Genomic DNA, 17,745 nt, shown 5'->3' with positions numbered 1-17,745 from the left:
GCACACTTACCTAAACCCAACCTGTAACTTCCCACCACAGTCCTGATACTTGCGAAGCCACAGAAACAGCCCACCAAATTCTTTCCTTGAGAAAGAATTCAGTGGGCCGCGGCTTCGCGATTACCAGTGCTTGAACTTTACAGTTCGAACATCTGGTATTCGATATTCAGCCGTTTTGACGGACTGATATAAACCCCCATCAAAGCATACCTCCCTAGTGCTACAAAGGAAGTAACAGTGGCCAAAAATAATTTGAGGAATGCTAGCTCCACAGGTCCTGATAATATCCATAGCAGTTTCTTGTACATCATAAGTAGCAATCCTCAAACTATTACATCTCCTTTAAAAAACTCCTCACAAATTTTTATTTATTTTTATTTTTTTTTTATTTTACATTTGTTAACTGGGGGTGTCTGACTGAGCCGTAAAGGCCCTTTTTCAGCAGAAGCCTGGGAAGAAAAGCTCCACAAAGAAAAATTACAGACACATTTAGTTATTTAGACATGATCAGTATACACACAAATTACAAGAGACATGTTTTTACAGTGGTATGCGGCACATAAACAGTTACAGTGGAGAGAACAAACAAAAAAATATTAATTTTAAAAATAAAAGTAATTAATAGATTTGTGGTGTACAGCTGAAATTTGGAACACAGGTAGACTACATACATAGTACACAGGTACAGTACATACATTGTAGATTAGCCAGTGTTAGTGAGTAAGGTTGAAAACTATTGGAACAATGGTTTGCAACAAACAAATGGAAATTCTGAAAGCTTTGTTCCGGGCTACAACTGCTCCCATACAAAAATGGAGTACTATATCATAGTCTAACAATAAAACATCAATCTGCTCTGTGTGCATCCTCTGTAAACTTACAGAATACGGAGTAGTCTACCTTACCTGAAACAATTCAGAATGATATGGATTTGTCAAGGTGGGGATCAACACCTTTAAGTAGAATGGCGAAACAAAATATAGACACTTCCTGAAGCCTGTCTTAGTACAAACTGCTCAGCCTACTATTTTTCTAGTATGGAACTACAACACCGAATGATGGTCAGATGGGTCAGATCAGATCAAAATTTCCCTAGCAGTATGAGTACCACCGTGGGTCTCCCTTGAAAAGAGGTCACTATACTAGTGGGACTAACCTGATCAACAAAGGGTAGCTAAATAAAATAAATAAATGAAACAAATACCTGAAGTGATGAGACTTGCCTTTCAGAATTAGACAGGTTGCATAATATGATTATTTTGAATTTGGTAGATATACAATAGTCAAAATTTTCACTATTGTCCATCACTGTCCCTAGATCTTTAATGATGAGTTGTTTTTTAGGATTTAAGTTAGAAGTGCAGGATCATCAAAAACAAATGCTGACAAGGTATTAAACTGGGCTCAAATTAGGAAATAAAACAAACAGAATTCAACAAATAGGCAAGGGAAACAAGGTAAGCACAGATGACAGTCCCACTTGTAAAGTACTGAGACATTCTGCACAGCCAAACTGAAACACAGTTCCTTTTAGACAAATAGAAATTTCTAAAGGTAGGTTGTTTATCCTGCTGGATAATATATGCCATCTGTGAGAAAGTACAGTTGTGTACACTTACCATAAATGTAGATGTCCGAGTGTATTCACCGTTGCAGTCATCGCACTTGGGTTATCTGCCTACAGGTAGCCCTCAGTCGGCCTGAATACCAGAGTCTTGGGAATTCTGCATCAGATGCTTTCGCCTCTTCCATGACGTCAGGTCATCAGAGGGATAAAACATGCAGCCGATGCCATTACGTCAGTTTTTCTTGCCCCAGATGTCAGGAGCCCCCAAAATAGGAAGCGATTACATGGTGTGGAACACCTCCAGTAAAAAGTAAATACCATTGCTATAAGATATGGCCAAAAAAGAGAATAGGTAGAAAATCTAGAAAAGTCAGGGGGCTGGAGGAAGGGTAATCAGGACTGCAACAGTGAATACACTCGAACATCTACATTTATGGTAAGTGTACACAACTGTACTATGTTCTTCGTGTTTCACTGCTGCAGTCATCACACTTGGGTTGATTCCCAAAGCTGAGGAAGGGTGGAGGCAGTCAAGAAGTATTGGGACTGGCTAGCAGGCCTTGTAGGACTGCTGTAGCAAATCCAGCTCTGGATTTAGAAAATATAGGTAAGTGGTAATGCTTGGTGAAAGTGTGTACTGAAGTCCAGGTTGCAGCTTCCAAGATGTCCCTAGTAGGGACTCCGCTGAGAAATGCTGTAGAGGTTGAGGTAGCCCTAGTGGAATGGGTTCTGATCCCCTGTGGGGTGGGTTTTCCACGGTGATTGTAGCAGAAATGGATGCAGTGTGCTATCCATTTGGAGATGGTTTGTTTTGAAATGGACTTGCCCTCTGCCCCTGTAGCAAAGCTGACTAGCAGCTAGTCAGATTTTCTGAAAGGTTTAGTCCTGTCAAGGTAGAACCTAAGCTATCTGTGCACATCCAAGGAGTGCAGGATCCTTTCCCCTTTATTCTGAGGATTAGTAAAAAAGGTTGGTAAACAGATGGATTGGTTTAAAACCACACTGGATACCACCTTGGGCATAAACGATGGGTTAGTCCTGATGGAAACCCTATCCGCATGGAAGATAATGAAGGGTTCCACAGCCATAAGGGCTTGTAACTCAGAACTGCTGAAGTGATGGCTAGAAGTAAGGCTGTTTTCCAAGAGAGGAATTTTAACTCTGCTGTAACTGCAGGCTAGGGGGAAGCGTGAGCTTCTCTAGTACAAAGTTAAGGTCCCAGGCAGGAGTGGGAGCTCTCCTCGGGGGTCTTAAATTGTTAGCTCCTCTCAAGAACTGTTTGACCAGAGGGTGAGAGAAGGGGGGGGGCTCAGTGTTGTAATGAGCTGAGACGGCAGAGGCATGAATCTTAATTGATGAGAAGGATAGGCCTTTGTGGAGCAGCTCTGCTAGATAATCTAGGATTTGAGGTAAGGTGGGCATGGCTGTGTCCTTTCTCTGAGACTGGCTCCAAGAACAGTATCTTTTCCACTTTTCTGAATAGGATTTCCTAGTACTAGGCCTTCTGGCCTCAAGGATGACATCCAGCACCTGTTTGCTGAGGGTTGCTGGTGATGTATTCAGGGAATAAGCCAGGCTGCTAGGTTCAGGGTTTGCAGCTGAGGATGCAAAATCTGGCTCTCCTGCTGGGACAGCAGAGAGGGGGTCTGATGCAGGTGCCAGAGTGGCACTGTCAGGCTGCATAAAATTAGGTACCAGTGGTGGCATGGCCGGTCTGGTGCAATAAGGATTGTCCTTGGCTTGTCCTGTTTGATCTTGAGTAGTACTTTCGAGAGGAGGGGCGGAGTGGGAAGGCATAGACAGAGGTTTTTCCATGTAAAGGATAAGGCATCCACTTTTCAAGCTTGGCTGTGGGGAGTTCTGGTGCAAAATTTGCTCAATTGATGGTTATGGGGGGAAGCAAAGAGGTACACCTCTGGTGTCCCCCACCTGTGGATTAGAAGCTTGAATGAGCTGGGTTCCAGTTTCCACTCGTGTGGGTCCATTAGATTTCTGCTTAAGTCATCTTCCAGTGAATTTTGTTAGCCTGGCAGGAATTGAGCTTGCAGGTGCAAGCTCAATTCATGCCAGGCAAACAAAATTGAGCTTGCAGGTGCACTTGGTAACTCAAGGATGTGTTCCACAGAGCCATGGCTAACCTGCAGAGTGGGTAGGAATGGGTTCCCCCCTGCTTGTTTATGTACCACATGACTGTGCTATTGTCTGTCTTTATCAAGAATTGTCCTGGAAGGATAAGGTATTTGAAGGCTGTCAGTGCATTCTGTACAGCTAACATTTCTTTTTGATTGCTATGCAGGTGTATTTGTCCTGGGCTCCATTTGCCTGCCATGTGAGCCCCCCATGCATAGTCTGATGCATCTTTTGTCAAGGTTTGGGTGGTGGGGGGGGGTTGAGTGAAAGGGAGTCCCTTGTTGTGGTTGCAGGCCTCTGCCCACCAAAGGAACTCTGTCCTTAGGCAAGGAAGGATAGGAATCACTGTTTCCAGGTCCTGAGAATGTTGACACCAGAGGCTTTTTAAGTACCATTGAAGTTTCCTCATATGCAGTTTTGCATATGGAATTAGAAGAATGCATGAGGTCATGAACCGTAGGGCTTGCAGTATTTTTCTTGCAGATAGCTGGGTTTGGGTGGTCAGTAGTTTGAAGTAATTTGTCAAATAAATCTGCTTTTCTGGAGTGAGGGATGCTATCTGGGAAGTTGTGTTCAAGCTTGCTCCCAGGAATACAAGTTTTTTGGCTGGGTACCAGATGTGATTTATTTTCGTTGATGGTATACCACAGAGATGTTAGAGGAGTCTCTTTACAAATGTCAGGTGCTGAAGGAGCAGTTCCTGACTGTCTGCCTGAATAAAGCAATCATCCAAGAATGGGTAAATTTTAATGTTTCTCTGTCTGCAGTATGCAATGGCTGGAGCCAGGCACTTTGTGAATACCTTGGGCACAGTAGATAAGCCAAAGGGAAGTGCAGAAGAACTTATAGTGCATGGAGCCTGCCCTGAAAATAGATATTTCCTGCAAGATTCCCTTATGGGGTTGTGCAGATAAGCTTCTTTTAAGTCTAGGGTGACCAGCCAGGAGTCCTTGGCTAGCATAGGAAGCAGCTGTTGTAGTGTAAGCATTTTGAACTTTGGTACCACCAGGAAGGTGTTGAGAATTGACAGATCCAGGATAGGGTGTCAAGAGTCCTCTTTTCTGGGCACCAGAAACAGTCTGGAGTAGAAACCCTGTCCCCTTTGCTCTGTTGGAACAGGTTGAAGAGAAAGTACTTGCTTTTGGGCCTCTGCCCACTGGTTTGGAGGAAGGTCTGGCAATCTGTTTGGGGATGGCAGTTAGTGGAATTGGAAATTGTATCCCTGGGATACAGTGTTTAAGACCCATCAGTCCTGGGTAATGTATTGCCAGTTTTTTGCATGCAGGGCGAGTTTTCCTCCTAGGGGTGCAAGCACTTGGGCATGGCTGGGAAGGATGAAGTACAAGTCATTGTGAACTTTTTCCATAAGGGGGTGGCTTACCACTCACTGTTTTTGCGGTGGGAGCACTCCATTGTTTAGATCTGTGCATACCCTGAGACTGTAGTCTTTGTGGTCTGTTGCCCCTGGGCTTGGACTGATAAGGCCTGGGAGGGACTGGAAAGGACCAGTTTTCTGACGGCCAATGCCTACTGAATCTAGGTGGCTGTACCTGTAAGAAATCTTTAACAGTTTACATAGATTTAGCTTTTTCCTCCATCTTTTTAAGAACTTCTGCTTTTGTGCCAAACAAAAATTCTTGGTTTAATGGAGCATCTAGTAATTTTGCTTTGACATGGTCTGGCAAGATTTGTTCCTTCAGCCAAGCATGTCTTCTCAGAACAGACCCAGTGACAGCAGCCCTGCAAGATGCTTCCAAGGCATCAAAACCACACTGCAAGGTATGTTTAGCAACGTGGTTTGCAGAATGCATTAGCTCTTGTAAATCTTTATTTTCTGCACAGTCAGGAATCAACAACATTTTTTGTTTAATTAGTTCCATAATATGCTGCTGGTACTTCAACATGTGAAACTGGCATTTTAAAGCCCTGATGGCAAGAGTTTCAGAGGTCTATACCTTCTTACCCCATCTGTCTAAAGCCCTAGAATCCCTGTCTGAAGGGGTAGGGTTTTTGGCTGTAGTAGCCTTAATACCTTTAGGTCCCTGGGAAACGATCTCTGGATCCGCAGTAGGATTTTTAAAGAGAAATTTGTGAGAGTCAGGTACTCTATAGTACCTGTCAGGCTTTCTAGGAGCTCAAGGTAAAGTATTAGGGGTAAGACCTGATTCCATGAAAACATCATCTACAATATCCAGGACAGGGGGTATAGCTAGAGGTCTGTGCTGAGGCAAGTCTAAAAATTCTCTGAGTCTCTTTTTGGACTGAGGGTAATCCTGGCATTCCCAGCGGAAATGCTCTCTTAGGGTATGCAAGGTTTCACTGAATGAAAAGTCCTCTGGAGGGGAGGCAGAGGGAATGGAATCCTCTGCATCTGAATCCTCATAGGTGGATAAGGGTATGTCCTGGTAATCAGAGGAGTTAGAGTAATCGGACTCATAGTCTGTAGAATCAGAAGGAAAATCAATTCTTTGTCTTTTAGAGGGGAAAGGCTGGCTCCCCCTAATTAAAGTAATGAGGTCTTCAGCCATTCTAAGCATTTGTTTCTGAGGCATGGGAGCTTTAGAATGCGCTTTGATTGTTGGTTTCCTAGGCATAGTGTGAACTCTGGGCCTGAGAAATTCTGTAGTTTTAGTCAAAAATGAAGTAGTCGGTTTAATATGCACATTGGAAGGTCTAAATACACCCTCAGAAGCCAGTGCCTGCACAGCTGCTCCAGACCCATCCAAGGTAGAGACATTGCAGGTTCCATAGTCGAAGAAGCATTTTGCGGCATCTGAATGGGTCTAAGTAGAGGCCTGCAAATCAGTAGAAGCAGGTATCAGGGGCTGCGAAAGTGCCTCATTGAGTACCAGTGGACTGGCGACTAGCTTCACGGAAGCATCGTCGGCAGTTTTGGACCTATGTGGTCTGTCTCTATCTTTATCCTTATGTTTTTTCGGGAGATCGGATGGCTTAACAAAGCCATTTTGGAATACAGAGAATGACAGCGAAAGAATTTAGTGACAAAGATAGCCCAACGACTAATAGATCGGGCGTTGAATAAGGCACAAAACCGACAGCGAGGAACGTCATGGTTTGGGCCTAAACAGGTGACATAGTAAGAATGAAAATCTCTGAGGTATTTGCTTTCCACATGCAAGACAATTGTTAATTTTTTCTGACATCAGTTAGAGCAAGAAAAAAGGATCCCCAATGGGGTACTTAGCTTTAGAAGACTTCAGGTTGAAACACAAAAAACAAAAATTTCAAGTAGCGGCCGACCGGCATTTGCAAACTGCCGGGCTCCCACGTGGCAAGAAAAGCTAATGTAATGGCATCGGCTGCATGTTTTATACCCCTGATGACCTGAAGTCATGGAAGAGGCGACAGCATCCGACGCAGAAATCCCAAGACTCTGGTATTCGGGCCGACTGAGAGCTACCTGCAAGCAGATAACCCAAGTGTGATGACTGCAACAGTGAAACACGAAGAACATCATCTCCTTGTCTGGGAATAGAATGAAGATAGTGGAAAGAAGGAAGGATGCAAGGTCCTGCCTTCTTGCTTTAAAATATGATTAAACTAACACCTCAGCAAAAAGTGCTGTAGCAAAGGAAGGATATTAATAATTAAATTAAAGAGTGAAAACATGAAACAATTTATCTGACATGGTGAACTGTTAGAGTTTAGAAAGTTCTGAAATAAAATTGGATGAATTTATTTTGAAAAACTGAAGGATAAAAGAATGTTTGCGTTGTCAAAAAGAGAGGAAACTTTAGCTAGCCACTGCTGCAGAAGTTTTATTGGCTTCTCTATATGTAAAAACAGTGTAACTGTTAAACATAATGTATTCAGTTATAGTTCATTAATTTTAATTTCTCTGAAAGTATTTCCATCACTGTTATGCAACTCTGGAAACAGAATATGAAAGTTAGAGGGATGTGGGGGCAAAGACCCCAATATGAAGCATACAGAAAGATGGGAGTTGAGAAATGGTTGTGGTCCTGCGTATGACACTAAAAACTGTGATTCAGTGATGAATCTATATTTCAGGACGGCCAAATGGTGTGGAAGTAGGATCAAGTCCCTAATGGTGACTCTGCATTCCTGGAGAGCGGGATGGGATCTAATTACTTTCTTTTTGGATGACATTACAGTCTAGAAGCAACAGCAGGTTTTCCCCAGATGGGAGGGATAGTGAGCATGAGGGTGTTACCATTAAGTGAACCTTCTACAAGAAAGCAAGAAAAAAGGAGGGGGATCTCATCCTGACCACACTATGTGGCTTTCCAGTGGTACCCTCCATGCTCACCAACACCACAGCCACTCTCATTCTTCCCAGGAAACATATCAATGGCTACTGAGGCCATATTTTTTTGGAAGGCATCCCTGACCTTGGAGGGTAATGTAATGGTTCTTTTGTAGGACACTGTTTATGTTAGATGATGTAGGGAGGAATCACTGACAGGAATGGGAGGATGGCACCAATCAGCCATGTCCATATGAATTGACGTTAGCTACTTGGTGAGACAGTATTTGCCAAGGAGCACAGAATAGCAAGAAGAAAAGTAAAATAAGATACCTTTAATATAACCTAAGATACACATTATTTTGTATGTCCAACAGCAAATTACAAAATGCCCAGCACTGCTTCAATATCAACATTTAAGTATGTAAATACTACATTTTTGCTTAATAAAGAATGTGTGACAAAACAAATCACTTTATGTTTAGTAGCAATACCAAAGACAGACATTCCTCAGTTCAAACATAGCATAAGAATACTGTAACACGCCTTACACCCTTATAACAATATTTATATGAATCATACATACCTACAGTTCAAATATTTGCCCTGATAAGAAACAGCAGTTGCAGTCATGTCTCGAAGTTCTCCAATTCTTGGGAGTGGAGGGACTTTCGCACACAAGAGATATCCACAGAAAACATCTCTAGATCACAGAAAGAGAAAGACAAAAAGGACTTAGTTGTTTTTCAGATGCATGTCTGTTTCATCCTGGGCAAATGCTGCTACTCTTACTTAGTTCTGGTTGTACTGCTGTTGGACAGTCAACGTGAAGTAGACCCACAAATTTTATGAAGGACAGACCTAAAATACGAAGCAAAATTTTGGACATTTGAAACATAGACTTCCAAGAGCACACACTAATAAAAGAAAGTCTGATTGTACTTCAGTGACTGGACTTTTTCCAGTTAGTATTATGTTCAATTTACAACAGGCACGCCGGTTGGGCTGACAAATCACTGTGCACATTTTTGAATACTAATGAGCCACCATTGTATAATTACTGTTATTGATTCTAACTCTGGATTTACAGAGGATGACTGTATTTGTACAACTGGCACAGCTTGGAAAACTTTTCTTACATATATTAATGATTGGGCTAATGAGCTGAATAATATCACACAAAAATAGAAATAGGAACACATTTAGGATAGGAAGTTCAGCCTTCTAGTAAAGACCACTCACGCCCTATTAATCGTGATACTGCAGACGACAAGTTTGGAATTCAGGATACAAGTATATGTCAGTCTGAGGACAAAGAACACCTCATACACCTACCCTATGCAAAAGCCCTGTACCTCTACTCAGTCTTATACAGACTGCTCAGAGGTAACCTGTGTCTGGCATACAAGGCCATTTTAGAAGCAGCCTTGATGGAGTTGCTGCAGATCTATAAGACAAACTCCACTCGCACAACCCGCACGCATTGCCTCAACCTGGTCTGTGACATTAAGAGAACTTGTTGGCGGGATAGATTTGTGTCGGGATAGATTTGTGTCCCAAAGACTCCCCTGTCTGTCGAATAGACTTCCTCTCTGTGTCAAGCAGAGAACCTCTCTAGCCCTCTTTAAGAGGAACCTGGATGACTGGATGGGAAACAGAAAATACACCCTTGGGATCCCACCTGTGTCCCTGCTGGATGGGGGAAACAGGTGTGGACTTTGAGGGAACATGGGCAAAATTCTTGGCTAGGCTTATAGGGGCTTCCATGTCATCCTATGAACCTTTGAACCTAAGAACATACCGAAAAATATAAAAAATAATAAAAGGGAGAAGCTCACAACAAATAACTAGGAAGAAAAAGAAAATGATTAATGTTTATAATGCAGAGACAATATATAGTAAATAGAAACAGACTGCTGTATTATGTAATACCCAGAATACCCAGAAGAGATTACCTCTTCCTCATAACTCATCAACTAGTACAGGCCTTGGATAAGTATCAATTGTAAAAAAAAAAAAAGAGACTAAATTTGTTTGTCAGTTAGTGTAGTGGGCTACTGATGCTGTTTCCTGTGTCAAGGGTACAGAGTTCAAGGCCTTTTCTCATCTCCTTTGTAAATTACCTTTTTATTTCTAGTTTTAGTTGCTATTCCCATGTTAGCCTTGGTGTATTGGTAGCAAAAAGGACCAATACACTTGGTGAGAGGGTAAAGGGTTTGAAGCTGTTTTAGTGCCTTTAAGGCACTCAGTTTACAGTATTCCTTGTGACTTAAAGAGTTATCCCTGGTACTTATCATTTTCCCCGATCCACATCTTTTTTAAATGCCTTTTACGGCACAATGTTAAGTTATCCCTGATGACTAGTGCTGCTCCCAGACCCACATTTTTGTAAAGTGCTTTATAGTGCATATATATATATATATATGTATATGTATATATATATATATATATATATATATATATATATATATAGAGAGAGAGAGAGAGAGAGACTTTGCCAATGAAACATTCCAAAGGAAAATGCTTGAGAGACAGAAAAAGCACCGGATTTGACTAGAAGAATCCAGAGTACCTTGGACTTGGACAGGAGTCTGGAGTTGGGTATATGGAGATGAACAGGAAGAAGACCAGCAACACTGAAATTAATGAATAAATGTGAGACTACAAAGCATTAATCACACCTATGAAATCTGGCTTTACAAGAAAAAGTGGCTGAGAAAGACTGGACTTTTTTTGACTTTGTTAAACTTGTGGACGAATGAAAGGCATATACCCCACTTCATATCATTAATGTTTGGAAGGACACTAAAATGAAAGAAAAGAAAAACTATAAATAAAACTTTTTTCTTAACAGTATCTGTATAAGACATTTCATGACATAAATTGCATGTTGTATAGTAAAGCATTTTCAGTGATAGCTGTATGTGATAAAGATACTAAAGTAGGCAAATACATTTTTTTTGTTAATTTTAAAAAATGTAGGCATTATAATGTAAAAAAAAAAGAAGAAAGGACGGACAAAAGTATGTTTAAGTTAGGCTGTAATCTTCAGCTGTTGTGGTGGGGGATAGAGTATAAAAGTTTACTGACTATAACATGTACAGTTGAGACATTTTCTTTTAATTTTGCATAGGTGAATGTCTAAATTAATGTTCTTAGCTTAATCTAATAAGTTTTAGTGTAAGTAAGTAGGTTTTAGAAAAGAGACTACTGTGAATGAAATGAGTAGTTTTACTTAGCAAACCGATGTGTGAGATGAGATGGCTGCAGCTGACGGCAGCTGGACTTCTGTTCTTATCTTTCCATGGAACCAAGCTGAATAGAGGTGAAGCAACAAATCTTGAGATATCTGGACAATGCCTGCTGAAAGAAATGTAAAATTAAAAAGGTATAAGGGTAAGCAGCTTAGTAAAAATAAAGTTTGAAATTATTGGAAGTGAATAAGAATCAGCAGCTTTTCTGGACTCTAAATTCTTCAATGCATTTGCCAGAACAGTGCACAATTTAGTTTTACTTAAAGATAGCCAGTGCACTATTTCTTAAGGCTAAAAGTTAATGTTTTCTGAAAGCATATAAGCTGTTATTCACATGTGGGAGGGGAATAAAAATAGGACAAGAGCAAAGATTAGTGTAAGAAGGAGCACAGGCTGTGACATGCATCTTATAGCCTTCATTTTTGGTTGGTTATTTTCTTTGGGTGCAGATATTGATTTGGGACAATTGTTCCTTTCAGGGGGGATAAACTTAACTAGATGAAGATGTACATAGTTTTGTGTTCTTGTTTTTTTGGAGGGTTTTCATTAAAACAAAAAGTCTTGTAAAATGCGACAAAGGTTCAAATGGAGATGACAAGAAACAACTGTATAAAGGATCAGCCTGCCAAACAATAGTGGGTGAATATAACACAAAACCTGGAAACATTCATTTAAAATAGCTGTCAAATGTAATAGATGGGAATAGTAACTTCTTATAATGGCTACACTAAACCATTATTTTGGAATGTGAATGGCATCGCAGGTACAGACAAAAAATAGAGTACTGAATTATACTAAGAAATGACAAGTGCAAATAGCAATGCTACAGACACACATTTGGAAAGAAAGGAGCATGTGAATTTGATAAGGAAAGAATTGCAGGATGGAAATTCAGCAGATTATCATGGACAAAGGAAAACAGGAATAGTTATACTAACTGCTAGAGGAGCTCTAATAATGATAGAAGAGGAAATAGTAATGGTAGACTTGTGATAGTAAGGGGCTACTGGCAAGGGAGAAGCATTACATGGGCATTTATTTATATTCCACCTAAAACTGCTGTTATGGAGCTTAATAAAACTTTGGGACAAAAAATTAGCTTTCATTGGGGACTGGAGCTTGATTTGAAACAGTGAGGTTGCATCTGGGGGACCTAGAAGGAACAAATATAACAAAAGAGGGGAGATTTCTGAAAAACATATATAAATATTTTGTATGGAAGATGTGAATTCAGTACTAGGAAATTAGAGAGAGATTTTATATATTATTCTCCATGTTACAATAACTGAGGAAGACTAGGCAGAAATTATATTTCACAGGAACGTGTGCATTTAATTGAAAGCTTTAACACATATCTAGTAACAATATCAGATCATGTGCCAAAAACACTAAGATAAAAAGGCAAGATAATGAAATAAAAATTAGACACTGGTGCTTCCCCACCTACCTGTTAAAAGAATTATTAGGGAAGACAGAAATTTCTTCTGAAGTTATAGCTAGTGAATCAGATAAAATGAAAGTGGAGTTTAAAAATAGGGTAGAAATGAAAAAAATATATATATGGTTAAGAAGTAACAATAATTATTTAGAGGGGCTGACAAAGGTTAATTTATACCAAAACAAAACAGGAAGTGCAGCTGCAAAGTGCTAAAGAGAAAATAAGGGACCATCAGGATAATATGCATGAGTTTAGAATGATTGTTTTTAAGGAACTGTTTTTTTTTTTTTAAATAAGTTTATTGTTTTAACATATAAGAGAAATATCATAACAATTTTATACAAATAATTAAAAATAGGTATTATTATAATATTCAACAAAACAACTAAAGTATTTACAAAGACATCCACTACAATCAGATCAATTAATTAAACTAAAATACTGTGCTATTGAAATTAGAATTTTTTTAACAAATTTTGTAAATTATCCCATACAATAAAATGTGATGTTTTTCTAGTTGTTCTCATTCTAATTGTGCTTATTTCCATATGACACATTATATTCATAACATTTTTAAATTCATTGAACGAAGGAGGTGTATCTGAAATCCAATTTCTAGTTATTATTTTCCTAGCCACTGCTAGGATAGACCATAACAAGGGAAGCTTAATCTTTTAACACATTGAGGTACAGGTGTGTTGAATAATATAAGAGACTTAGAAATAATGAAATTATCTGTAAAAGAGCCTGCAAAAATTCATTAATTGACTTCCAGTATTCTTTCAACTTCATACAGTCATAAAACATATGAGCCCAGTCAGCATTAATTTCTACATTACATCTCTTACATAGATTATCTTTATTATTAATTTTATTCATCATCAAAGGTGTATAAAAGATCTATGTAAAAATTTCCATGTATAAAGTCTCCAGACAATGGAAGATGTAGTTCTATAAGCAGATTCCAATATATATTGTTTATCTTGTTGAGTTGGTGGGTCCCCATTAATAGAGGTGAAATAATTCCAGTATGAATCTACATTGTAAAAAGTTTCTTGTCTGATAATTTTATGTATATATGAAAGTTTACCTTTATCAGAAACTTTATGCTGTAAATTTATTATCAAGTAATCAATCAGTTTTGGAATAGATTCTTTAACTCTTATAGACATTAGATCTATTCTATCAATGAGATGTTGTCTAAAGATCTGAACCTCTAACCAGCAAGTTTCTCTTAGATCAAATTCTTGTTTTAAGAAATCTAGATTTTTAACTTTATTATCAGATATCAGCTGATACCAGTACTTTAGATTATTATCTATAGCTAAATAAGCTCCTTCAGAAGTAGATGACATAAGCATACCCTGAGTATAAATTATAGGGAATATAATAAAATTCCATTCCCTATACTTAGGGTGCATGAATATAAAGTTACGATAACTAATAATAATATTTAATGGGTAACAGACCATATGTTTAGGTGTAATAGGTGAAGTACAAAATTCCTTTAGCAACCACAACATGGAGTTATTTATAATCATATTTTTATGTGTTAAGGAGATTTTCATGAAGTGCATACTAATTAGCTCCCAATAATCTTTCCATTTTGCGACATATGACCGATCTATTAATAAAGTAAGAACTATTATAATAGAGGAGATAATATACAAATTAAAGTCTGGAAAAGAAATACCCCTTGAGACCAGCTATTAGTATGTTTCTTTAATGCAATCCTAGGTCTATTAGGTGCCCATAAGAAATTTAACATTAGTGTATTCAGTTTCTTGATAGTTATTTTTGTAGGTGAAAGTATTATTGATTGTATTAAGTATAAAATCTTGGGGAATATTATCATTTTAATAATTGTAAGTCTCTCCTCCATAGTAAAAACATATTATTCCAGGTATTAAAACGATTTTGTATATTAAGAAAACAGGTATTATAGTTATTATATATAATAGATTTAATATCTTTAGATAGTATTATACCTAAATAAGTTATCTGACCTGAGTTGGGTACATATTTAGTAAAATCACTAATGAGAGTATTTTTTCGTGTATATATAGGTAGTATTTTAGTTTTTTCTTCACTGAATATTAAACCAGAAATACTTTTAAAATTCATCATTTTATCAAATAAAGACTGCATAGAAGAATTAGATCCTGCTGATGTAATTAGAACATCATCTGCAAAAAGTTGAATTTTTGATGTTGTATTTTCTTCTATTTCAAAACCCTCTATGTCAGTACTGTTTCTAATCAAATTAGCCCAAGGCTCCATTACTAAAGTGAATAATAGTGGAGAAAGTGGACATCCTTGCTTTGTACCTTTAAGAATGGGTATTTTTTGTGAAACATATTTTCCTACCTTAATATAAGCCAGCGTTCCTTTGTATAAATGCTCAATTAAATTTACAAATGCATCAGAGAAATTTGGGCACTTCAGTAAAGTAAACAGATAGTCCCAACTTACTGAATCAAATGCTGAACCTATATCAAGACTAATAAGTGTTAAATTTTTCTTTTTCCTATTTGCAAAATCAATTAATGCTAAAGTTCTTCTTATATTATCAAAAGTATTTCTATTTACAATGAAGCCCGTCTGATCTATGTCTATAATGCCGGGGATAATTGTCTTCAATCTATCAGCAAAAATACTCATAAACATTTTATAATCAACATTAAGTAATGAGATGGGTCGATATGAAGAACATCTAGTTGGATCTTTATTAGGTTTTAAAATTGGTGAAATAAATGTATATTGCCAAGATGGGGGGGGGGTTATTAACTCAGTTTGGGCCAGAATAAAAACCTTATGTATTAATGAATATGTAGTTTTAGAAAGGATTTTATATATCTCTGGTATAATACCATCATTACCCGGTGCTTTGTTTGATTTAAGCTTATTTATTTGTGTAATAACTTCTGTATATGAAATACTCTTGTCCAATAGTTTAATCTGTTGTTTATTAAGCTTTTTATTCATGTTTGTGGTTATAAACTCCTTTATTTTATCTTTAGGTTCCATGTTAATGTTGTTATGGTTAATCTTGTGAAAGTGATTTCTAAATTCATCCAGTATTTCTGGTATACTAGAAACATTCTTCTTTTCCTTAGAGAAAAGATTTCTTTGATATGGTTTTGTTTATTCAATCTTTTGTTTTATTTTTAAGTCTATGTAAGTATTTGGGGCTTATTGAATAAGACAAAACTTGTATTCTCTAAAGTTATTTTAACTTTATGAGTTAAAATTTCTTTGTATTTCTCATTTAGTTTGTTTATTTCTTCAATAACTTTCTTGTCTATAATATTTTCTTTATTATTATGTTTATAAGAGTCTAGTTTACTTTGAATATCTAATAATTCCTTATCCCAAGATTTCCTTTTGTTATTATACCATCTGATACTTTGTCCATATAGATATGATTTTAAGGCATCCCAAACATAGACAATGGAGACTTCAGGAGTATTATTTATGTCTAGAAAATGTTGTACTTCTGAAAGTATATATTCTTTATAGTCTTTTAGCTGAGTTAAGTATGCTGGTATCCTTTTGATCTGAACATTATGAGTATTTTTTATCACAAATTCAAAAACAATTGAGTTATGATCAGATATAGGACATGAAATGATTTTGGAATTAATTAAATCTGTTACCATCTGGTTAGAAATAAAGACCCTATCTATTTTTGAATAAGTTTTGTATCTGTTAGAAAAAAAGGTGTATGGTAATGATTTTGACTCTATCTGATTATTAATATCATTCAAATGATAAGAATTAGCAAAATCATTTAAATGTTTTGCATTAGATGTAATTCTTTTCTTTATAGTGGTAGTATCACTTTCATGTAGTATACAATTAAAAGCACCAGCTAAAATAATATCCCCTATAGAGAATGATATGATCTTATCAATATGATGTTTCACTGTATTAATACCAATTCCAGGTATCCAGTATACATTAATTAAAGTGTAAGTCTTCCCATTAATTTGTATTGTAACCATACAAAACATTCCTTTGTCATCCTGATAAGACTTAATGGTTTTAGGAATGGGCATACTTTTATTCCATAAAATAGCCACTCCTCTTTTTTTCTGAGTGTGCTCTGAACTAACCAATACTGCATACTTATTAGTGGCTAGTTTATCAATATCTTTTTTCAAGAGATGGGTTTCTTGCAGGAAGACTAGATTGGCCTTGTGTAGATTAATGTATCTTATTAGGCTTGCCCTTTTACACGGATTATTCAATCCATTAATGTTTAAAGAAATTCCTTTTAAAGATGTCATTTGGCATTTTTAAAACTCAAGAATCTTATGATCGAAATAACAAATAACAAGATAAATAATGTTACATCTCCTCTTTTAGGTGTACCTTTAAATATAGCTGTATTTATTAAATCTCTTATGGGATTTTGTATAGGATTCAATTTTGTTTGTAGTGACAATGAGTGTACAAAATATATTGTGGATGTCAAAACTATATACATATAACAATGAACAAGTGAAAATAATGTAAGGATTAAACCTTGCATTCCGCCTGGAGTTGAAAACTCCAACTTAGAGCAGTATTTACTACTCAAGTTAACCCCCTACCCTAAGCAGCAGTACCTCAGCTACCACCTTATCAATTTAATACTAGTTATATTTAACTGAGGTTAACAGTTTTCAATTCAATTATCTATCAAGACAAAACTACACATTTGGTAAAACAGCATCATATAAACTAAAATAAACTTTTTTTTTTTTTTTTTTTTTTAAAAACTGTTCATACTATTATATAGATCTATGTAATATATAACACTTGAATTCTAATAGCATTCAAATAATCTTAATGTTAGAAATCAAGAGGAGAGAAAATTATGTTCTAACATTCATTTAAATCAAAAACTTTGGCTAATATGATTCAGACATTACATGCATTAAGATGCATCTATTTTCTGTCATGTGAATTCTATCAACAGCTTCCAAAAATCTTGAATTGTTTGTATATGAGCATTTACTTAAACTCATTATTGTCAATAGAGTAAAATATTGTATTCATAAAAATTATTATAAATCATATTGCATAGTTATGCAGATTCTCAGAAACACCTGCGTTATTACCTAAAAAAAAAAAAAAAAAAAAG

At 37.0% G+C, this 17,745-nt stretch overlaps 1 protein-coding gene across 1 annotated transcript in view; it reads right to left on the bottom strand.

Moving 5' to 3' along the window:
* Positions 1-17,745, bottom strand: part of ADAM22 (ADAM metallopeptidase domain 22) — a 2,281,988-nt gene that overhangs the window by 398,712 nt on the left and 1,865,531 nt on the right. The window contains exon 22 of the mRNA XM_044066314.1: positions 8,512-8,628. Coding sequence (XP_043922249.1) covers positions 8,512-8,628 — 117 coding nt within the window. The remainder of the gene's footprint in view (positions 1-8,511; positions 8,629-17,745) is intronic.

The sequence above is a fragment of the Protopterus annectens genome, chromosome 3.part1 (genome assembly GCF_019279795.1).
Source record: "Protopterus annectens isolate FY-2018-M chromosome 3.part1, PAN1.0, whole genome shotgun sequence".
Classification (NCBI taxonomy): Eukaryota; Metazoa; Chordata; order Ceratodontiformes; family Protopteridae; genus Protopterus; species Protopterus annectens.
The sequence above is the reverse complement of the archived record's forward strand: the minus strand, read 5'-3'. Positions and strand labels throughout refer to the sequence as shown.